Here is a 24,236-nt window from a genome sequence, read left to right as displayed (position 1 = left end):
CTGTTAAACAAAAATATGAACCAAGCAAGAGAACCAGTCACAAGTGTTGCACAACAATACACTCCCAATTTTGTATGGTAACCTGCAACGTTGTGTACCATTAAATGCAGCTGAGCTTGAACTGTCACATGAATGCAGATTTATCGCAATATGTATCATAGACTAATCCAGTCATCCACATTACTAAGGAGGTGCCACACACACACACACACACACACACGTTGCACACTGTTCTTAATTTCAGGTACGAATGTCTGCACATACATGTACCACCTGTGCAGGAGCATAGTGCTATCTCAGAAACAGCTTCTAACTTTAGTCATCAAACAAGTTTTTAACAGGTACAGAATGTGAGGGCATAATAAAGCTGAGGCATTAAATTAAGACTGACATACCACAGGTCATGCTAAGAGTAGGCAGGTACCCATGTGGACAGGCTGGACCAGGTTCATTGTAATCAAGCTGAGGTTGGGAACCAATCTGAATGGCAGGCACTGAAATGCTCAAGTTACCACTGTCAGCCATGTCTTGTACGCTGTCCACTATCTCATACAGTGCATCATAGCCGTTCCAACTCTCGTCTTCAAATTCATCATCCGACATGGTTGGGTCTGAGGGCAGCAAGTAATTCATGCTGAATGATACGGTGAAGGTGTGCAACATTGTAGACCGTCGACTGCGTTCATGGTCTGTGTTTGGTTTTCGTCTCGGGGTAGGCAACCGGCGCCGTCGGTCACCTCGGCGTTGCGGTGGCAGCTTCCCTTTTGCGCGCATGTCGGCCAGCCACTTCTGAGCATGCTCAGTGAGCTCGTCTGCACCAAGCTCTGGAGAGCTGGCATTCAGATGGTCGAACTCAAATCCAAAGTCCAGCAACGGTTCTTGCCAGATGCCGACGTCACGGCGCTTGCGTGTGGAGGCGCCGCAAGTCACTTCAACATTGTCCACGTTGCACTCAGAAGCATATTTGGTGCATATGATAGCATAGTTAGACCCATTGAGAATTTGGATAAACTGCTCTTTGATCTGGGCTTGTGTGTCAGGGGAAGAACAGTCGCCACTGAAGTAGTGTAGCTCGGAAGGCAACTTCATCGCACCAGGAGAACTCTTTCCTACAAGGAAGGAAAAGCATTTCCTCAGTTAAACAATGATACTTGCACATGGAGTCCTCTCGAGTAGAATGTTGCATTAGTTAGGACACAAAGTCATTGGAAAAGATGAAGGTAACATGTAATTTGCATTCTTCGGCAGCCAATTTATCATTCATGTTCTATAAATTCACCACTGGCTGCCGGTGCACATTTTAGCATTGGAAATTTTCTCTTAACCTGCAGAACTTGAGAATTACAAGCAATAGATGGCAGAAAAAAACATTACACGTTAAGGCAGAGTCAGAGGGCAATGGTTTTGTATAGCTTGGATGGGCATGGATTAAACTTTTAGTTTATTCACTGTTACTCAATTAAAATAACAAAGACAGCCTTTGAGGTACCTACAATGCATAAGGTCTATAGGAAGCCAATCAACGAGAATGCACAAAGCAACCACTTACGTCTACAGTTTTGGAAAGAACCGAGCCAAACTCCTGAAGAGCCACACGAAAGAATCTTGTTGCTACCTCCTCTACGCACATCATAACCTTCTTTACAGAACATAGCACATTGGCGGCCATAGGCCCAATTGTCACATGCCTTGGCGCCATGCCTTGGTGCAGTCAGATCTGGACATGGCACGGCTGTGGAAACAAACAAATTGCTAGGAGAGTCATCAAAGCATGTTACGAACTCACAAAACAGAAGTTGGAGTTGCAGCGTGGCATCTTGCAAACTTTCTGTTGCTGTATTAATAACGAGAGAGAAATCAATTTGGAGAATAAAATAAAGGCAATATTTCCCTAAAAGACTTTATAAAGCAAGCGTCAATAAACAAGAAAATATGTTTTTGTCAGACCAGACTGCACTAGAAAACAACTAAAGACTTTTTAAAAATGGCTAATGTAAAACATGGTTCAGAGAATAGTTTTTACAATATACATGTACAAAAACAAAAGTAGAGCTAAAATTTTACATATTTTTCCATAGATACGGGGATTACAACAATGATAGTTCTTGTTGGGACAAAAGCTGCTGTGAGGATAGCAGTTAGTCTGTCACAAAATAGTGCACCCGGGCCATACAGGAACCTCGAGAGTACAGAAAACAAAAAAATGAATGGGGCGTGATCTAATATGCAAAAATATGCAAATTAGATGCATGCGCATCAGTGTTTGCAAAGCCGGTCTTTGAATGCAAAGCTGTAATACTCGAGTTGCAGGAATACAATATATGGCCGAGTAAACTGTCCACCAACCCACCCACCCACCCACCCACCCACCCACCCACCAACCAACATAAGCAGCTCAAGCCCATGGCGTGTTTCACACCCGTCTTGGGAAAAAATTGAACTCACGTGTGATGGTGAAAGTGAATTGGCACACAGTGGTCTTGCCGTTGTCCAGATTTGTTGCGGTGCATCGGATGATGTGAGTGCCCCATCCAAAGGACGAGCCACTCAGTTGACTGCAACTGATGTGCAATGCATCGCCGGTCAACTCATGGAACACCGGCTAAAAGTAAACCCCAAAAAGTTAGGATGCATCTTTAGGGTTTCAATTTGACTTCACTTAAAATGTATAAATTATCAACAAAACCACACGGGAACTTTACAAGGTGTATTACAATAACTTTTCAAAAGTGGAACAAAGAACTTGAATGGAGCAGGGCTTGGACCTGCGATCTTCGAATGGGATTCAGATTTCTGTTTTGATCCCTGTAATTCTTTTATATGTGTCATGAACAGCTAGCTCACAACTACTGGGTTGTAATGACTAAATAGAATGACCAGTCATCCATAAATTTCATTAAGTGTTACTTAATTTTTTTTTCAACGGGAAAAAGCACAAAATAGAGCCATTTTGAAGTATAAACTCCTCCAATTGAGCAGACACATTTTTCAACGCAACATTTTGGGTCTTCTATATTATACATCTCTGACATAATTCCTACCTCGGGCCAAGAGATCGTAGTGTCAGCTTCAGTGGTTGTTCTATTCCAACTTCCTGGACAAGACTCAAGGACAGGCGACAGGTTGTCTATAGGTCAGGGGAGAAAAACAGCATCATTGGAAATCTGCCATCACTACAGAAGTGGAGAGCTGTTCAATTATTTTCATTTAACAAGTCAGTCGAAACTTTCTGGTAAGAACAATGCTCGAAGGCAATTAAGTCTTCAAATTACAATTACAATTACAATTAGGGATGTATTCGAGTCCATCACAAGTCCCTGCAAGTCCATCACAAGTCCTCCAGTCCCAATTCAACTCACAAGCTATTCTAGTCAACTGAGACAAAGGCATTCCTCTGTTATTGTTCATCAACTGTTACTCATGACTGGACTTGTGACTGGACTCGACTACATCCCCGAGCTGAATGCATCAATATTGGTTCAACTCTTAATTACATTCCCCCCCCCCAGGAAACCTTACTGCACTGTATGAACTGAATGGAAAGCCACTAGAATGCTCCAAATTGACCTGCTCCCTGTGTTACTTCATTACATACACTATCAATTCAGTATGCGCAGATCACTGTTTTTATTCATGCCTTCCGTGAAAATGTGCTAAATCAATATCTTTGTGCTAAGATGCTCCATGACATTGTACATTGTCATATTTGTGCCACTGATGATGCCTTAATAGGGCTCTCTCATGACCCGGCCTACATCCAGATACTGGAAATTCAGCGTCGCCATTGTAGTAGGCAAAGATCGTATAGCACACCCCGCAGCAAGCTTTCAAGCTGTGATGAATGGCTCAAACTGTGAGAAAAATGCAGAGCCAACACCCGGTGCTGGGACGGCACGGTTATGACAGCCGTACACGACACAGGTAGTGACCATCATGCAATTTAATAAAGAATACAAGGTTATTGTTATGTGAAATAAACCCTCCTGTCTAGTTTACAATGCATAAGTTGGTTGCAAACCAAATGCTTGCCTACTGCAATGTTGGCCGATCACGTTGACCCATGATGGTCACGTGTACTTTGACGTCATACACAGTGAACCTATAGTTCAGCAACTGACCTGTAAAATGACACCTGAGCCCGTACCTTGAATGTTAACACTGAAATTGCAAGCCACGCTGTTCCCTCCAGCATCAGTGAAGATGTACGACACGTCGGTGTCCCGAGTGAAATTGTACGGTGAGGTGATGTCCGTTGGGGTCTTAATCACGGTCAGTTGGGCACCTGAATTGTCAGCAGCCATGGGGATATCGAAGGATAGCACAACGCCCAGCATTTGGCCTGACATGGAGCCTGATAGAGAGCCTGGGCAGACACGTAGGGTTGGTGGCACATTGTCTGTCATAGATAAAAGTATCTGTCTAAGAATGATTTCAAAAACACATTGTCTTCTTTCACTATTAATGTATGGCAGACAGAATATAGGCTCATCTTGGCACAGGAGAAAATGAGCTGTTATATCAGATTACAGTATATCTCGCATCGTTTGATTTCCACCTATTTGAGACAATTAATTCTGTACACGATGGTGAAGTCAGATAAATTGCAAGGAGCAGGTAAACTTTGTTGTGAGATTTGATCTGTTATTGACTCCGTGGACAAGCACCCCCTCAACAGCTACAACAGAAGGGATGCGACAGGCACTTGAATACCACTTTGCACCAAGCGACAATCGTGCAAAGAAGCTATGAGATTGTGCCCATGGTACTTTTTGTCATGCAAGTGCAAACCAGTTCAAACATGTACGCAGCATGCTCACCACACTCAAGTCTCATGAGTGGACTCCAGTGATTCGTCATCATTCATGAAAGCTTAAATAGTACACTTGAAAAATGGACTCTCCATGGCAAACTCTTGGGGGCGCACTGCACTGTGAATCGCCCAAATTATTCCTGCATGAAGTCCATTCTTGACTTACCCAAACACTGCACGTTGAGTGTGTACAGGTTCTGGTCCCACGTTCCATTTGACAGACAGGTCAGTCTCTGATGGTCTGCTGGGCCTACCAAGTCAAATCCATAGCGGCAGTAGAATTGACAGACGGTGCCGTTGTATGGATGGATGGGACCACGACAGAAGGATGGATAGACACCCCCACCCAGGGGAATCAGCTGATCAGGTAAGGGTGGACAGCGGGCAACTACAAGAGAAAAAGGCAGCACTCATTATTATTACTAGATTTTGATTGAACAGCACATATAGTGTATGCTTTTATTTACTACACGATCTAACCCCAGACAGTTTGTGAACATCCGCCATTCTTGTTTTGGACCGATGTTGGACAAACAGGAAGACTGTAGATAAATGCAGGATACAATGTTTGTTATGCTACACTTACTTTGGCAGGATGGTCGTGGACCATTCCAGGCCCAGTACATCAGCCCAGTGCTGGCATTCCTGGAGCAGGAAGCAGTGTCAGAGCCCTGTAGCGTGTAGCCATTCTGGCAGCGGACTTGGCAAGTAGATCCGTGGCTGTTGTCACACGCTGCGACAAAGTCGCCATAAAATGGCGGGTTAAGCTGTCTGCACTGGCGAACTGAAATTAATTTGAGATGGGAATAAACAGGTTTAAATGAGCTGCTAATTTATAAGAGTATCACAAGAGGCCAAGCTTATTGGAGCTGCTAAAGTAGAAAATATTGCTTGGAGAGTTAATAATACGATTCTTGAAATTTATGTTTGGAAAGATGAGACCACCTGTAACTTGGACTTCAAAGTCACAGTTTGCCTGGTTCCCTGCCCCGTCGGTAGCCGTACACCTGAGTGAGTGTTCCCCTACTGGCAGCGTTGCTGGTTGTTGGACGTTGCAGGCTATGGAGGGTGTTTCTCCTGAGTTGTCTGTTGCTGTCACGGTCCACGTCACAGTGGCATCAGACGCACCTTGCAGAGTGTATGCGATGAAATCCAACGGGCATGAAGTAAAATGGGGAACCTCGTAATCTGAAATGAAATACAAGAAAAAAATATCATCGCCATTTTAATCCATGTGCAAAAGTTGGCCATGTGCAAAGGTCTTAAATGAGTTAACTTAAGGTACATGCTTGAAAATTAAACGTTAAAATATTGATCATTTATTAAACGCTGAAGTTTGATGGGTGCTTGAGGAAAGTGGTGCTACTATCTAGTACCCTCATTAACAAGAATGTTTGAACTTTCACCAAGAAACAGTAAGCTTGTTTGCAAAATTTTATTTGTGGAGGTTCAAATATACTTCAAAGGCATTCTCCATGAGACAAACTGTCATAATGAAAGAGTTTTCTGAATTCATAAATGTTTTGTGTAATTGTCCAAAAGATTTGGGAGCCGAACGGTGATGTTTGTCATAGCCAAATGGTATATGGATGTTTGTTACAGCATATTTCTACTGTAATAGCAGATTTAAAGTAACAAATTTAACAAAATTCCAGACTTCAAAGTCGAATCCTACCAACGCAAGTGAATGCAGTGCTGTCACGTGACCAATCCCCGCTACCCAGGCAACGGATGAAGTCATAGGCCGGAGGATCCACCCTGTAGCCTGACTGTGAGCATCGCAGGAAACAGTCGTCATTGAAGGTTGGGGAAGTCAGGCAAATAGCTGGAGATATCTCCATACCAGCAGAGGGCACTAGAGCTGAACAATTACGCTCTGTATGGAAATAGAAACAGATATATCACAGACAGTTGTCATTGAAGGTTGGGGAAGTCAGGCAAATAGCTGGAGATATCTCCATACCAGCAGAGGGCACTAGAGCTGGACAACTACGCTCTGTGTGGAAATAGAAACAGATATATCACAGACAGTTGTCATTGAAGGTTGGGGGAGTCAGGCAAATAGCTGGAGATATCTCCATACCAGCAGAGGGCACTAGAGCTGGACAACTACGCTCTGTATGGAAATAGAAACAGATATATCACAGACAGTTGTCATTGAAGGTTGGGGGAGTCAGGCAAATAGCTGGAAATATCTCCATACCAGCAGAGGGCACTAGAGCTGGACAACTATGCTCTGTATGGAAATAGAAACAGATATATCACAGACAGTTGTCATTGAAGGTTGGGGGAGTCAGGCAAATAGCTGGAGATATCTCCATACCAGCAGAGGGCACTAGAGCTGGACAATTACGCTCTGTATGGAAATAGAAACAGATATATCACAGACAGTTGTCATTGAAGGTTGGGGGAGTCAGGCAAATAGCTGGAAATATCTCCATACCAGCAGAGGGCACTAGAGCTGGACAACTATGCTCTGTATGGAAATAGAAACAGATATATCACAGACAGTTGTCATTGAAGGTTGGGGGAGTCAGGCAAATAGCTGGAGATATCTCCATACCAGCAGAGGGCACTAGAGCTGGACAACTACGCTCTGTATGGAAATAGAAACAGATATATCACAGACAGTTGTCATTGAAGGTTGGGGGAGTCAGGCAAATAGCTGGAGATATCTCCATACCAGCAGAGGGCACTAGAGCTGGACAACCACGCTCTGTATGAAAATAGAAACAGATATATTAATATTCATTAACTAGGGTCAGTTTCTTGATGCTTAAGCACACAATCTCCTGCTGACTTACCATTATTCACTTTACAAAAACTTTGATCAGTATAACCACAGCAACTTGTATGTAACCCTCAGATGCCGAATTCATGGTAAATATTGGTAAAACAATTTTAAAAAATGTCCATGCTTGCACTTGTAGATCTTAGTTATGAAATATAATAGCACAACCTTTCTGCAAACCAAGCATTAACAGCAACTTTAAATTTACGCCTTGGGTCATTCTGCTTGAGCTTTTAAAGCACATATGGTTTTTCACCAGCAGTAGAGAGGATTCACATCTCAACGGATACATGAACACAAACATTTATCTATCCGTAACTGTTAGGCCAAAAAAAAAAGTCTCCGGTTTCTGGTATGCGCGCGCGTCACCGTAGCCATGCGCGTCGGCAAAATGAAAAAGTTTTTTTTTCCAATGAAAGATGATGTCTCAAAACCGCCAAACTCACTGGTTTGACTGGAATTCTGCTGCTGCACAATTTTAACGTGTTTTAAGATGGGGTTCTGGTCGAGAATAAGCTTCATGTGGCCTCTCTGGACTCCCATATATTTTCACTAAGTGAAACCGGAGACTTTTTTTTTGGCCTTATCGAGCATTGCGTTGTTTTGCATGATGTAGACGTACCCATCTGTTTACTTATTGGAACTGTTTCCAACAAGCAAGTGTTGCTTTCAAGTCCATCACAAGTCCCTCCAAGTCCATCACGAGTCCTTCAGTCTCAAGTCAAGTCACAAGCTACACAAATGAACTGTCACAAAAGCATTCATTTGTCATTGTTTGTCCAGTTTCGGCGACTGTATTTTATTTTATGAAAGGACTTGTGAAAGGACTCGTAATGGACTCGAATACGACACTGCCAATAAAAGCAGTAATCCTAAAAGGGCAGCCTTTGATGAAAATCTCATATCCGTGACTTATCCTGCTTTCAAACACAGACAAATGGCATATATGTGATCAGCGATTCGTACTCTTACAATCAATTCACACACAATTACTTAACTCTGAAAGAGGGTGAAAATTGGCAATGTACTATGCAATTCAAACTGATGCGTGAGCACGTGTTATATCCGTGCCGTCTACATGCATAGCAGACAGACAGTCACAATGGCAATTCTGTCTTACTGCAACAAAGTGTTGACATTATCACTTCACATACCTTCACAGGAAAAGTCAACTACATCCCACGTGCTATTTGCTAGACACATAGACTGCTGGGAACCAACTCCACCGTAGCCATAAGGACAGTACCAGCTGCAAGTGGTGCCCAGCAATTCAGTTGCTGGTGGGTACTGAAAGCAACCTGAGCGTATAGCAGGGAGCCGGTCAGCCAGGGCCGGGCAAGTGGCAGCTGAAAAAAAACAATCAAAACAAATTGCACAAAGATGAAAACCTGAAACCTGAAATGTGTGGCACCTGCTTTCCTTCTTTAAAAAAAGATTAACTAATTATTGCTATCCTTACTTCTTCTTTAACAAATCCACATGCTGATTGTCGTGTGGTTTTGCTATAAGTTTCCTGACATGATTTACAAGTTTTTCTTCCCTCTTGTTGAAGCATACATCACATCTACTGAGGATTTAATGCATGCATCTCTAATGAGAGATAGCTCAGGATTTTCGCAATAGTCACTGCTGGTGTGCTCATGAGGCAGATATGTGATCATTACGGTACAACAACTGAAACAGAACTAAGACAAGCTGATGAATGACTTTTCTCATCAGGTTCAGAAATTTGGCAAAGTGATGATTATATGCCCACAACAAAATTGTCATTTACTGTCAAATATTTTAGGCATGCCGAAAATGCAGACATTCCTCTATAGCGACCACAATCTCCTGTATGCAATCAGACGCATTTATTACATGTCATCATATAATGACCTTCAAGTCAGACTTTTTAAGAATTGAGATATCTGTTTATCGTAATCTGCAGAACAAGAGCTTTCAAATGGTATACAACATTAAGGGGTACTGAGTATGGTAACACAAATATAGACAATACTTCAGGTTGTAAAACTGATTCTTGAGAAAGTGGCATTTAAAAATCCAGCAGTTGTCTTACAATGAATGCAGAGTCAACAACTAAAACAGGATGAAAAAGTTACGAAGATCGTTGCTCGAAGGGAAACAAAATAAACTGGAGACAAGACTTACAGATTGGGGTTCACCTGAAAAACAAACAAAAAACCTACCACCCTTTCAATGTTTGGCTTTGCCCCGCTGTACTGCAAAATGGCAATTTCAAGCTTTAAGCTGATGTGGCCACATTTGGATGCATGATCTGAATAACACAATGACTTATGATGAGCTGCTTACGCAAACATCTTGGGCTTGTCCCAGACCACTCCACTCGCAAGTCCTTGCCACTCAGCTGGTTGACGCCATTCATCTGATCACTGTCGATAACTCTCTCACAGGTCCTATTACTAGGACCATCCAGGTCATAGCCTGCATTGCAGGCAAAGCTGCAATTGGCTCCGTAGATGTTACTGGGGCACTGGACCAAGGAACCACTGGCGGGGGCTTGTAGAGGGCGACAGCGCAGAACTGTGAAGGGCAAGGGAACATTTCATTGCTTTTTCTTCTGTGTGTAAATGTCCATATTTTTCTGTTCCTTGTCCTTTTTTTTTTTTTTAATGCTTGTATTTGTAATGATGCTCAGCATGACTTTCCAATTGGGCGGCACCCTACCGGTGTGCGCACATGGAGCAAATATTTTTCATTGCAGTCTTTCAAGATTGTACAATTGTTCACATATTTGGTAAGGGCAGTTCATATACATAGGCAGTAGCGGATGTGAAGAAAATCTGACATAGACACATTCACTGCGAATTTTGTCAGACTTGATATTTGTTACCCTTTTGAAAACTTGCAGTGTAAAAACTTGTGACATATCAAAAATTTACATTCGTGTTCACTTTTGAATGAGCATCTTATACCTTGTACAGTGACGTACACATCACAGCGTCTGCTGTTCATGGCAGCATCTGTAGCAGTGTATATGAGACGGGTTGTACCCTCAGGGAATGACGAACCTGAACCAAGACTTGGGTCTTGACTGTAAACAAAGGAATATTTGTACCATTTTGTTTAAATTGACTTTTGCCCTTCGCTAATATATATTTTACATAAACACTGTATACTCAGTGTTGTCTAGGGGCTAGCGAGAAAAGTTCACAAGCTTACCCGAATGGGACTAAAACTCACAACCTCCTGCGTACTAGATTACCGAGCTAGCCAGGGTCGGCTGGCCACGTCTAATCCGATATAGCAGCATGTACCGCAACAGAACTATTCATACGATGGAACTTGTGTCAAGCAGATGTAACTTTACACCTCCCCTATGCAAATTCCATATCACACTGTAGCTGTGTCTGCATTGGACTCATTGTTTTTAAAGATTTAACCGAGATGAGGATGAACACCAAATTGGTTCAATCTTACCAATGTCCGCACTTGGTATACCTTTTACCACAAATGTTGGCTAAAATGCAATCTGAGCAAAAGCATGGAAAGTAACCACTGGACTTTGGGAAAATAACCGAGAGGAAACTTTTGTTGGCTGTTTGCTATGAACCTAAAATCATAAAAATTGTCATCACCTCGGTGAGCTTTATTGTCGTGCTTTTTTAATACAGACCTGCTCACAGAGACATCGCCAGAGTTATCCGTGGCCTGTGGCGTTTGGAAAGTGACAATAGCTTGTCTCATGTTGGCCGGTGCAATTTGATTGACATACACCGGGCAGTTGTCCGTGAAGACCGGTGGCTGATAGTCTGGCCAAAAAAATAAACAAATACATAAAATAATATTTAAAATCGGCTTCTGGTGTATAACGTAATAATGTTATAAATGTGAGCATAGTGATCAGCACATATGACAACGAACTTGATTCTTGTGAATGATGTGACTTGGACTCTTTCCATCAGCCTTCTTAAGTAAAAATGCAGCAGTGAGTAACACGCAGGGTGGTTAGGGGCGGTTACAGGAACAAATGGGTTACACACTGAGTTTACCTGAGCAAGAGACTGGGCGTGCATCGCTCCACACTCCTCGGTCAGTACACACCTTACTGAATGGACCACTGAGAGAGAATCCATCATCACATGTGAATGTACACAGAGTGTTGTAAGGAAGTTCAGCCTGGGAAGAGCAGTCACTTGGTTGCACTGTGCCGTGAGTCAGATTCCGTAAGCCATTACATACAACAGCTGCAATGAAGAATAATATTGGATCACTTGTACTTAGATGTGATACAAAAAGAGACACACTCTACACACTATTATCTGGTTTATCTGTGGCATCTGAGAATATGATTGGTCAACAGTAAAACTTACGGAAAAAGCCATAACAGTGAAAAGCATGATCAAATACTACCACAAACCTACAACATACCATGAGCAATCTATGAAACATATAGTTTACATGCATAAAGTGCCCCTTTCATTGCAATAAGAAGAAAACAAACAAATGCCGACCACACTTCTAAATAACTAATCAAAGCTTTTACAAAGCTGGCAAATAGATAAATCCAGCAACAACCATTTTCTAAGGTGGCACCGGGCTCCTTTGACCAATAGGAACGTTACCAAAATACACACGCACCTTGTCTTCAACACGTGCAGTAATATAGTGACTAACAAATTGACTAAAAACAAGCTCGTTTAGTCTTGCCCTACCTTCACAAACTGGTTGCACTCCGGTCCACGTCCCATCGGCCAGACAAGTCCTCATGGTTTCACTCTGGGATGTATGGTTGCTACGGTAACCAGGATTACACACAAAGGCGCAGGATGACTGGTAATCCACCTCCTGGCCACTGCAGCCTGATATGTAGCCATTAGGGATGGCTGGTACTTGGCATGTGTTGGCTAGTGAAAAAAATCAGTAATCAGAAAATTGATTTCAACTTAAGATAAGGCTCGTTCAAAATCTTCCAATGACCATTAATATTTCTGATACCAATAAATGTAATCAATAACTAGTCTCCAGATATATGACCCGTTTTGATGGTTTGTTGTTCCTTATAAAAAAGACAAAAATAAAAACAGAAATAACTAACTTCTCTCATCAAAATATGTTCACAGAGTATCAATCATCTTCAAGCAAACTTGAATCCTCTATCTTGATCCATTGCAAAAAAAGTGTCATGTTATACCTAATACCATGGTCCATATCGTACTCTGCGCATCGTGCTATTCTATGATGCATACAGTAATCCTACGGCACGCACATTGAAACGTTCGTGTACAGTATGTGTTCTCTGTCTTAACTGTGCGTGAAGTTTGCTTAAAGATTAATTTGTGATCCCACTCGAGTTTGTGGAACACAGACATTGTAGTGTGTCTGTGTCTCATGCCACTTGGCTTTCGACCTTGTAGCACTTTGGACACATTTTTCCGTGTTTCATGAACGCGAGTGGAATAACTAACCCAAGAGCGTCTGTGTCCCACATACCATGAGACTGAAGGACGAGTGTTATGTAGGACAAAAGACACACTACAAAACACAGTTGCATACAAAGAACAAGATCAATAGTCTTGAGTATACTACTTACGGACACACTGTACCGATGGGCTCTGCCAATAACCCACTGTGGAGGACGCTATGTTCTTGACGCACTCAGCTGTAACTTGTTGGCTGCCATCTGACAGTGTGTAGCCTTCCTCACAGCTGATGTTGCACACTGAACCAAACACAGCAGCATTATCACATTCCCCTTGGCCCGACACCAGACTGGTCTCACTGTTCTGGGGACCGTACAACGGCGGGCACCTGGCGACTGTTGCATGAACAGGAAAAAATGATATAAACTGGGGTAAAATGGGATAAACAGGGTTAATGGGATGCACACTGAGCCAAACACGGCAGCATTATCACATTCCCCTTGGCCCGACACCAGACTGGTCTCACTGTTCTGGGGACCGTACAACGGCGGGCACCTGGTGACTGTTGCATGAACAGGAAAAAATGATATAAACTGGGGTAAAATGGGATAAACAGGGTTAATGGGATGCACACTGAGCCAAACACGGCAGCATTATCACATTCCCCCTGGCCCGACACCAGACTGGTCTCACTGTTCTGGGGACCGTACAACGGCGGGCACCTGGTGATTGTTGCATGAATGGGATAAAATGGGATAAACAGGGTTAATGGGATGCATACTGAGCCAAACACGGCAGCATTATCACATTCCCCTTGGCCTGACACCAGACTGGTCTCACTGTTCTGAGGACCGTACAACGGTGGGCACCTGGTGACTGTTGCATGAATGGGGTGAAATGGGGTAAACTGGGGTAAATTGGGTAAATGGGCTGCACACTGAGCAATACACAGCAGCATCTAAATTCTGGTGACAGTGGCATGAATGGGGTACTTTTAGGTAAAATGCGGTAAACGTGGAGTTGGATGTTCATGTCACAGTGTCATCGTCAGGACCATCATCAGTCCTCAAAAGTCTGTCACAAGTCCACTGCAAGTCAATCACAAGTCTCAAGCCCAAGCCAAGTCACAAATTATTCGAAGGACATAGAAACAAAAACATTCCTTTTCAATGTTCATCCAACGTGACTTCATTGTGACAGGACTTGTGATGGACTTTTTAGGGAATCAACTGCAAAACTGCACACAATCAGTTACTGGGTTAGCGGTCAGTCAAACTACCAAAAATGTATATGACCAAAAATAACTCAATGAGATTATATAATTGTTACCTAAGACATTCACTCGGAGATCACATGTAGCTGAATTGAAACTGGCATCCTCTGCAAAGTAGTTGAAATGATATGTCCCTTCATAGAATACAGAGCTCCTATTTGCTGGTAGTGGCTGGCCGTTGATGCTAACCAGTGTCGCGATGATGTTACCACTGGCGTCCATGGCCTAAATGATTCACAAAGGTATACATCATTATTACATCTTATACATATATGAGCCGAACATGCATCTTTCATTGGTCAATGTTCATACAAGGAAGTTGAGGTGGCTATCCCCTATTAAACAATGCATGTGCTATAGCGTCCTACCGGTCAGTAGAACTTGGGCAGTAGTACATGAAGATAAGCTCCTGGACCCCTCACTATGCGATAGCTACTGCAAATCAAGTTGGTACCACACTAAAGCCTGAACAACAAATGCTTTATTATACCCACTACAGCAGTTTTTGGTCAATATGAAGACTTCACTTCCAAAACGCTAATATTCATTTGAAAAAAAAGTGAAAAAGGTGCACAGCTATGAAAACCTGCAGAGCATACACAGCACATAACAGCTGTTTCTAAACTACATTTTTTTGCATAATTGTATTCTCAAAATTGTGTTGAAATAATATAACAGTTGTTGAACTGACTCTGGACAACCAGAAGAGTGCGTGATTCTAAAAAATAAAAAAATGACATTTATCACTTTTTGCAAACAACTCTTCATATGTGTGAGGTGTAACAAAACAAGTACAATATGTTTTGTTTGTCAGTAAGTGGTGCAAAATTTCTGGACACTTGGTGTTGGCTGATTTGGAATTTCTCAACCCGTTTCGCAGCGGGAGGTATACAGTCAAATTAACCGACACCATACTACGTAGTCACCTATCACCAAAAAAGCTGTTTGTACCAAAAGAAAATAAAGTTACTTCCTTACTGTAATTGGTTCCCAATCATAACCCACGACGGCAAAACTGGTCCCTTGTCCTGCAAACAGCGTGATGTCAGGTGGGCACATCAAAGTGGGTGGAGTTATATCTGTTGATATGGAAAATAGAGAAACATGAAATGAATTATACCACTGCAAAGTGCTCACTGCGTGGATTGACCTGAAACATACAAATCAACCAAATTAGAGGTTCTTATGCTTCAGTCTCAATCAACACCTTTTTCAAAGGCCAACTAATTTTGTTGATCTTAATTATCAAAAATCAAATGACGTTCGTTGAATAACAAGATAATGAACAAAATACACACTGTTTGAGCAAGACAGAAATGCCCCCAAAATAAAAGGCTACTGTTCCTGAGTTATTTTTAAAAGCAAAATGTATGAGTGGAATCAGGGAAATCCAATAAGAAACAACCCAATTCTGATGGAAACAAGTTTGTCACGAGTAGTGGAGAACTATTATAAGGAAACAAAAGGAGGGAATTTCTGGCTATTTGGGGTAAATAAGCCCAAAACTTTGTGGAGTGTGTCTAGTATAGACATGGTCAAATCCATGACATGCCATGCACCATTCGCCAACAATCATTGAAAAAATGGGGATCACTGCCTTTAATGGTAACGGCTCATTTGCACAGTGTGTCAATCGACTTGAGGATAGATGACTTGTAGTTGAAGTATGATGATTTGCGAGGACTCAACTGCAAGTTGATGTCACATCAATTGAGGAAGAGAGACAATTTGAAGTTACAATTGTACACATTCTATGAAAGAAAAGCTCACAGTTAGTGTTCCAGAACACAGTCAGATGACTAGATGAGATGGACACGTACCTGTGCATTGTAGAGGGACACCATCCCATTGGCCGTTCAGCTGACATGTACGACTCGCTGAGCCGCTACTGGTGAATCCCAGGTCACATGACACCACACAGACGGTGCCATAACTCTGCATCTGGTCTGTGTCATTTACCGCCACCCCATTGAGTGTGCAGGACAAAGGCAGGTAGCCTGGTGTACCAGGCATCTCCAGTGGATCACATTGGACCACTGTGTGCAAACCAAGCAAAATTGGATGATTGAGGCATGATGTGAAGTCTGGTTACTAGGCTAAGGGGCAGTTTATACTCTAAGCACAAGCAAAGCATATTAAACATCAGGCAAGGACCATTAATCCACTAGTGGTTGATTTGTGATTAACTTGCTTGCGCACTAATAGCATCATGCCAACATCTCTAGTCAAATGATGGCCAAAATGTCATCCCGAACGTCTTGATGTTGGCTCCCTGTTATGTGCTATGATGCACATATCTACTGGTAACCAGTAATGTAACCATGCCCTGTGGTCCGGTTCCAAATCAGTGGTTGACTGGAATAGTCCAACCATCCTGCATTCCAGTGAATAGAGTTGAACTATGCAGTGGCGCACCCAGGATTTGGTTTGGGGGGGGGGGGCTAAAAAAAGTTAAATATTTTCGAAATTTTTGGCCGCAGAAAAAGATTTTTTTTTTAGGGGACGAACCTCTTGGGGGGGGGGGGGGGGGTGGTGGGGGGCTCAAGCCCCACGAGCTCCTCTTGGGTGCGCTACTGGAACTATGGTTAACCATAGTCTCGACTATAAGGATTCTGTACACTAACAGTATACAACAATTTGTGAGCACTTCAAATGGGGTGGATACACCACATACATGTATTCACATGCGTACAAGTATGCGCAACTCATTTAAATCGATGAGGGGTACTTGTGCACAAAGTCCATAGGAAATTTATGATGAAGTCACACTTTTCTACATACCTTCGCATGTGATAGTGTTAGCATCCCACATTGGCGTGCCATTCCCGTCGTCAGTACACATGACGTAAGTAGGCTGGGTGGGCATGTAGCCCAGATTGCAACCCAGCGTGCACGTCGTGCTGTAGATTTCCTCTGCGTGGGGGCAGCCATTCTTGAAGCCGTTCTGTGGTGAGGGCAGTTCACTGCTGTCACAGGTGATAACTACAAACAATGAACATATTGACAAGATATATTTAAATTGGGAAAAAGTAGATTGCTATTCAAGACTTCTCTGAACTATCAACTACAAAAAAGAGTTCTGAATGCGTTCGATTACTTCCCCCCAGCTTAACAATTTCGGGTAAAGAACAATTTCAGGTAAAGTTTTGTGCAAGAGCTGGAAAGTTGAACTTTGACATGACACAGGCTGAATCCGAATCAACTGTCTAGAGCTAGGTCTAGGTCCACACCCATTGAAAATACGCAGGGACGCACTGACAATAGACGTAGCAGTAGCTCTGGAAGCCCGTTTCGGAAAAAAATGTTGCAACCTGACGCCACTTCAGAGGTTTGTGTAAAAAGTCTATGGAAAGTATTTCCTAACAAAGTTGGAAATGTTTCTTAGTCCTAGATTCACGTCTTATCGTCATTTTTGCAGTGAACGACCTTCATTGAGATGATATATGAAGACAAAAGTGGCGTCAGGTTGCAACACTTTTCCGTCCATTTCGGACATGGCTTAAGGCTCCCATCGGACTTCACGTTGGCAGCCATGTTTACTGCATGGCCTTATGGGATACTTACCCAAGTAACCGGCTCTGTGAGTCGATTACTTGAACCAGGCTCGAAGAAAGCGCGAGAAGTCGTGTGAGAGGTAAATCGACACGATTGCATGAGTAAGCGCAGGGGAAGTAATGAAACGCACTCCCTGTGCCAAATTCAACTTAGTAAAACTTTTAATGAATAAACCAATAAGACACAAGCAATAAGCATCTTAGGCACCCCCTCCTTCAATTTTACCATCATTGCCTGGTATGTTTCGTTGCTCAGATGAAACTGGTCTGATTTGGTAATTTCAACATCTTTCACAGCTTTAAAATGACCATGTAGTCTGTATTTGATATCGTGCATCAACTTTTTCATGTATACTCATAGAATAGTTCAAGCTCCACGATCGATAACGAGGCATGCGGGCACTGGCGTAAAATGAATGGAACCAATTTCCATAATGTATGATGTAAATCATACAATGGAATATTCGTCAATGAAATGGGGTAATGTTTCAATGTCATGTGACAAATTCCTCCAATCAAATGACAATTGGATCTATTTAGGTGTTATGTAAAAGCTGTTTGAATTCCAAGTAAATGGTTATAAACCTCTTTACCTTGACAGTCTGGGAAGGTTGAGTTCCAGTTTCCATCGTTGCCACACGTCACCTCGGTAGACCCAGTCAATACATGGCCTGGTTGGCAGGCATAGCGGCATGTAGTCCCTGCTGGGATCTGATCAGTAGCTGGGCAATCCTGTGAGTTGCTGATGTAAGCATTGGCAGGGATGTAGGCTCGCGGACAGGTTTGCACTAAGTAGAAGGAAAGAGTCAGGGCAAAGCCCAAAGTAGGAGCTTTGTATTAGACTAAACCCTCAGAAGAGGAAATACACAATATGGCTGTTATGTGACATTTTCTCAAAAATTCAAAATGAAATCTTTATTGTCACATTTTCTAGTAGATTCAAATTGCAAATTATAATATGTAATAATATCAGAAAATCCTGATATTTGCAAAATCCCAGACAGTTTTGTTATTAAAGTGGCATTGATGAATTTTTTGGATTTGTACCTTCGCAAAGAGCCTCATAGCCATCCCAGTATCCCTGAGCTGCTCCAGGCTGTGCCAGACAGCGACGCACTCCACTGCCAGTCAGCTGGTACCCGTCATCGCAAGTGAACCGACACCAAGAGCCATAGGCTGTCGAGCAGGTGGTATTGTTGAAAAATCCACCGTTGACTGGTGCAGGCAACGCAGGGCAGGTGACAGCTGCAAAAGGCAAATTACGATAAACAGTAGGGTAAACAGGAAGGGGCTCCCAAAACAATCCAAATAAGTGATCCATATAAGCTTTCTGAAAATAATTTGTTAATAGGTTACAGTTAAAATTAATGCCAATGATCCTATAATGCCTTTAAAGCACAAGATCTTCAAATAATGTTTAACTTTAACAAAGCAATTGACTGCAGAGGGGTTTGAACCTGCGACCTCCGGATTGCCGTTCCATTGCTCTACCAACTGAGCTATCCAGCCATATGTTGAAACTTTACCATTTTGTCAATGTCTTTGTTCAAGTAGGGATGTCCTTTTTCAAATAATTTAGTATTCGATTACTCAAAGCTGTGTTTGACTGAATATTTGGATATTCAAAACTGCCAGCTGCAACTCGTACTGTGCCGTTCAAAAGTTAACCCAGAACGCGCCAGTTATAATTTTGGTGCAGCGATCGATATGGAGTGTTTTGCAGTCAGCATTTTATCACTGTCAAGGGGTTTAACCTGCTTAAAGGATAGAAATAACGAACCGCTGTTATCAAGAAGTTACTGTCGACAAAAAAGTGGCACCTGACAATAAAAAACAGCACCTTTATGATAAAGTAACATCACAGTCGTGTACGTATGTGAATCCTTCTTTTTTTTTGAAGCTTCAAAGCGACAAAAAGCTATTTGAATATTCTGTATATTCGATACAGCCCTATGCTCAAGATTTTTTGATACTTTCACAATACAGCCTTACTCACACATAAACAAGGCTGGCTTACCACATGCAGTCAATTTATTATCGTATGTTACAATTCTACAGTGCTGTATTCTTGTACTGACCTTGGCAGGTTGGCTGCTGTGCACTCCACACTCCTGTATCTCCTTGTCTCTGACATTCAATACTCGCCTGACCACCGGTCAACACAAAGCCTGACCGACATTCAAACTGGCAGACAGAGCCATAGTTGAACTGTGATGAACACGTCCTCCTCTGGCCAGTGAGGTAGGAGAGATCTGTACACTGGATCACTGCAATGACAAAGGTTTTTAAATTTCAGAGATCAAAACAAAGGAATTTCAAATTTCGAAAGGTAGGCCCTATTCTTCCAAATCCTGAACTAAGGAAAAAACCTTACAAAAAATTCCTGACAAATATTTTTTTGAAATCGGAACAAATGTGAAGAAACCTCACACCAGGTTTACATGCAGGACTGAAATATGACACTGAAGGGCCTACATGGATGGCCAATTTTCTTTTCCATTTTCTCATGCGGACCAGATACCTTGACGCAATCATCCAATACTCAGGCATGCAACTGGGAAGTCACCAAAAAAAGAGGAAATTCAAATCTTTCCAAGACTTTGTACATGACTGTTTTTCTATTTTCAATGGCACACATGGCAAGTAAAAAAAGAGGAAATCAGCTGATCCGAGGAAAAGTTTGCATGCCTGAATACTTGTAACCCAGTCAAACTGGCCCAAGTATTCGGCTGAAGTAAACAACTCCACATGTTGCGGCAAACTTTTAAACCTCCCTTAGCCCTTAGGAAATCTACACTGAATTAGTTCTGGGCTGGCAGTATTTTAAGCTTGTGTACTGTGTATGATCTATAACATCTGGTGATATTAAGATTACTCTCTTACCTTGGACAATGACAGAGAATGAGCATGTTGCACTGTTTCCTGCTTCATCTTGGGCCCGGTAACTGATGGCGTGAGACCCTCTACTGAACACCGAGCCAGGCGGCAGACCTGCTGTCTGATTTGGTGTGATGGCATCTCCAGAGTTGTCACACACTTGGGGCGGACTCCAGTTGACAGTTGCGGAGGTCTGAGACGCAGCAGCATAAGTGCTGATGGTGCCTGGGCAGGTCAGTGTTGGATCTTGAACATCTGCAAAGCACAATGCTAAAGCTTTTTAGTATTTAGGATGACAAATGATACGTACATCATCCTAAGCCATGACGAACCCTAGTGATGAAATTTGACAAAGGAGTCAAATCACTGTTGCAGCATGTTGTATTTGTAAAGAATCATTCCAATTTCATGACCAATTTTTTTGAACAAATGTGTCTATGAGGTATTTTCCACCTACAGTTTGGATAAAAGGAACACTGTCCTTGTCAGCAATTAAACTACTTTCAGTAGTGTAGGACTTGCTCTTAATCCTACAAGTATCTGAGAGTATGATATCTCTTGATGGCCTAGTTGATCCCAATCTTACAATGAAACCCCTAATACAAAATGAAAACGAAGGTTTAAGACTAATGATTTACAACAATGGATTCTCTCCTCAATTCTTATTAGAAGCGTACAATCTGTTGTCAAACTTTGCCCAAAAAACTTTTCCAAGTTCACATTTGGAAGTTTATTTTCCAAGTCCATTGTAATCTAGGCTTTGAATACATTGTTGGGAAGCAGAGTTGATCAAATCAAATACTAGCTTACATTTTTCACCCTTTCAATTTTGAACCAAAAAATTTCACTCAGGTTTGCCGTAGTTTGAGACAATACTGGTCGATCTCTCTATGGATGAAATGGTCCATTTATGGCAAAACAAGTGCTTCTTAGGAGTGTGGCTCTGCCCTTGTAAAGCAGGCAACTGGAGAGTCACCAACAAAAACCTTTCAGACTTTACAGGACTCTGTGACTTTTTTAATATTTTATTTTAATGGCATTAAAGAAAAGAGGAAATCATTTTTAATCAGACAAGACTAATTACTGACCAACACATGTTGGGGTTGAACCAGTCCATGAGCCATCAGCTCGGCAGACTCTGGTGCCACTCTGTCCTGGGGCAAAGCTGTAGCCAGGAAGATGGCATGAGTGGGTGCAGATGCTGTTGTAGTTGTTGTCGTTTGTGCAGGAAGTCCCAGGTAGAGATGGACACTGAATTGCTGGCATGTAAACAAATAAACAAAGTATCTTAAAGTGAAACCTGCTGATAAAAACAAAACAACAAGGCAAGCCTAGACAAGCTGGTCCAAGGGTTCACAAACTTGTATTCCAATGATTCAGAATGGCTATTCATTGGAATGGGCTGGATTTGGGTGTTATGAGGTAATCCTATACAATAGCACTGCCCAGCTCACAACTGACAGTCAGTGAGATAGGTATAAAGAGGACACTAGGCTGGCCCTCTGGGACCAGCAATTATACAAATAATAATCTTCTCTAGAAATGACAATATAAATACGAGGTTAGGTTGAGTTATGTCAGTTTGTGAAAAACATACAACTCATCCTTATTGGCATATCGAATTTGCACCATTAAGTACTCTTCTAAGAATGTTGATACTATATTGTAATGAAGCAAATTTCAAAAATTTCAGAGAGTGATCTAGCATTCCACTTGTGACACATATTGCATAGGCTGCACAAAAATTGTCACATTTCACATGAGTTATGCAATGCATTGCTCTACAGATTATGCATCTTTTAGAGATGGTCTTTTTACATGATTTGTCTCCCTAATCTCCCTGTCACCATGCAAAGAAAAATAATCTATTTTGGAAACATACAAGTCACTGACTCAGTGTAAAGGGTGTATAAAAAGGAAATATTAAAATAACAGATTAGTATGTTAAATTTATGAACTTTACCACTCTCAGTGTGGTTGCAATGTAAAGGTGACTAACTACTGAATTTAAAAGAATTTTCAACGTGTTTCTTTGCCAAGAAGACTGTTAACCTTTGTTTTCAATGTATGCCAATGCTAGTGACAAAACAGTCGGTCCCACTTGCTTGGAAGTTTCCAACACTGGCAAACGTCAGCATTTGTTCAAGCCTGCCTGGTAAAAGTTGTTTTTACCTTCTGTGATAAAATTGATCAATCAACTGTTAAAAATTAGTTTGTTTAATTTGTTCTTACGTGTACAGTATGGTGCAGTACCAGACCATATTGTATTGTTTTGGCAAGTGCGTTGGGATGACCCACTGATAGAGTAGCCGGTCATGCAGCTGATGGAACATTCCGAGCCGAATATGTCACCATGGGAATAGGAAACAGTGCCCCAGGTGACTGGTGGGTGGACTCCGCATCTGTTTACTAAAGAGAAAGAGGAAGAATGTAGAAAAAAGCATGTTTAACAAGTGAGTAATAGCTGAAGAGAGGAGTGCTGGCCCAAAACACACCAAAGATCATTTGCTGGTTTCCTGACAACAATCTCAGTCTTTAAACACTTACCCTTCACAGCGACTATGAATGTGCAAAGGTAGTTGTTTTGGTTGCCTTTGCCATCCTTTGCCGAGTATCTGATGGTATATGGTGACCCAGATTCACTGAGGTTGCTGCCACTGGCTGGGCCACTTTCTCTCTGCACTCTGCAAAAAAATCGAAAAATATTGACATTCTTAGATGCAAATTGTCGAAGAAAGGTCTCCTTAAAAAAACAGACTGAATTGAGATCTCAAACTTGGCTGGTGAAAAAGTGAGGACCTTGTCTCTGTCTCATGAAAATTTAGGTTAGTAGAGTTTAACAAACTAGTTAGCGACATTAAACACTAACAGGGGCTGTAAATAGAGCCATAGAGGAGAGGGTTTCAATTTCAAAGTGTTTAAAATAGCTGTGAAAATTTGTAAGTCCCAAAAAAGAGGTGTGAAGTCATATTTGCTTTTAATTAAATACACATTTAACAAAATGGGCATCTGCAGGGGTGTCAATGATAATTATTAAAATGATAAATAAAGAATATGCTACAGACAGTACAAGGATTTGGGGAAAAACTGTGCTTTGCCCTCCCCCCCCCCCCCCAGCAAAAAATCCTGGAGACGCCCATGCTAAATGTGGTAGCTTCACAGGGTTTTTTTGGAAATAGTAATTGCCCTTTCCAACCATGCATAATTATACACAGTGTGTAAAGTATATCAGGCATAAGTGTTTTGTCCTCGGTCAGAAAATGTGTTTGTCTTTTTGTTCCCAGCACAGCATTAACAAATCATGTTTGAACACATTAAAAGAATTAGAATTCATCATTTGGGGGGGGGGGGGGGGGGGCAGGGAAGGAAGAGGATAGGACCCAATCCCTGCAGCAAGCAGCCTCCGTTGTAATTGTGCGTACATCGCGCACCAGAAACAAAATCTTCTGAGATTATGTAACTTTTCTTTTCATTTCAAGGGTCCACACAATAAAGTCCATGAAATCAATTTTTTAAGCTGGAGCACGTTTTTAGCAAATCTATATCT

The 24,236-nt window shown here is 42.0% G+C and overlaps 1 protein-coding gene across 1 annotated transcript in view; it reads right to left on the bottom strand.

The window, feature by feature from the left end:
* The window catches only part of LOC119727297 (sushi, von Willebrand factor type A, EGF and pentraxin domain-containing protein 1-like), a 52,078-nt gene that overhangs the window by 22,195 nt on the left and 5,647 nt on the right, over nt 1-24,236 (bottom strand). The window contains exons 3-29 of the mRNA XM_038199151.1: nt 23,237-23,373; nt 22,922-23,098; nt 21,778-21,948; nt 20,696-20,944; nt 19,891-20,079; nt 18,860-19,057; nt 18,406-18,600; nt 17,040-17,240; nt 16,079-16,294; nt 15,237-15,337; nt 14,315-14,483; nt 13,156-13,380; nt 12,278-12,469; nt 11,615-11,809; nt 11,239-11,374; nt 10,538-10,656; nt 9,915-10,145; nt 8,756-8,947; nt 6,486-6,686; nt 5,756-5,998; nt 5,397-5,594; nt 4,977-5,198; nt 4,145-4,396; nt 3,042-3,127; nt 2,446-2,602; nt 1,550-1,732; nt 396-1,109 (exon numbers count right to left, since the gene is read on the bottom strand). Of these exons, the coding sequence (XP_038055079.1) occupies nt 396-1,109; nt 1,550-1,732; nt 2,446-2,602; nt 3,042-3,127; nt 4,145-4,396; nt 4,977-5,198; nt 5,397-5,594; nt 5,756-5,998; nt 6,486-6,686; nt 8,756-8,947; nt 9,915-10,145; nt 10,538-10,656; nt 11,239-11,374; nt 11,615-11,809; nt 12,278-12,469; nt 13,156-13,380; nt 14,315-14,483; nt 15,237-15,337; nt 16,079-16,294; nt 17,040-17,240; nt 18,406-18,600; nt 18,860-19,057; nt 19,891-20,079; nt 20,696-20,944; nt 21,778-21,948; nt 22,922-23,098; nt 23,237-23,373 (5,549 nt within the window). The remainder of the gene's footprint in view (nt 1-395; nt 1,110-1,549; nt 1,733-2,445; nt 2,603-3,041; nt 3,128-4,144; nt 4,397-4,976; nt 5,199-5,396; nt 5,595-5,755; nt 5,999-6,485; nt 6,687-8,755; nt 8,948-9,914; nt 10,146-10,537; nt 10,657-11,238; nt 11,375-11,614; nt 11,810-12,277; nt 12,470-13,155; nt 13,381-14,314; nt 14,484-15,236; nt 15,338-16,078; nt 16,295-17,039; nt 17,241-18,405; nt 18,601-18,859; nt 19,058-19,890; nt 20,080-20,695; nt 20,945-21,777; nt 21,949-22,921; nt 23,099-23,236; nt 23,374-24,236) is intronic.

Source organism: Patiria miniata, unplaced genomic scaffold (assembly GCF_015706575.1).
Source record: "Patiria miniata isolate m_02_andy unplaced genomic scaffold, ASM1570657v1 HiC_scaffold_20, whole genome shotgun sequence".
Lineage (NCBI taxonomy): Eukaryota > Metazoa > Echinodermata > Asteroidea > Valvatida > Asterinidae > Patiria > Patiria miniata.
This window is presented reverse-complemented; position numbering and strand designations above follow the sequence as displayed.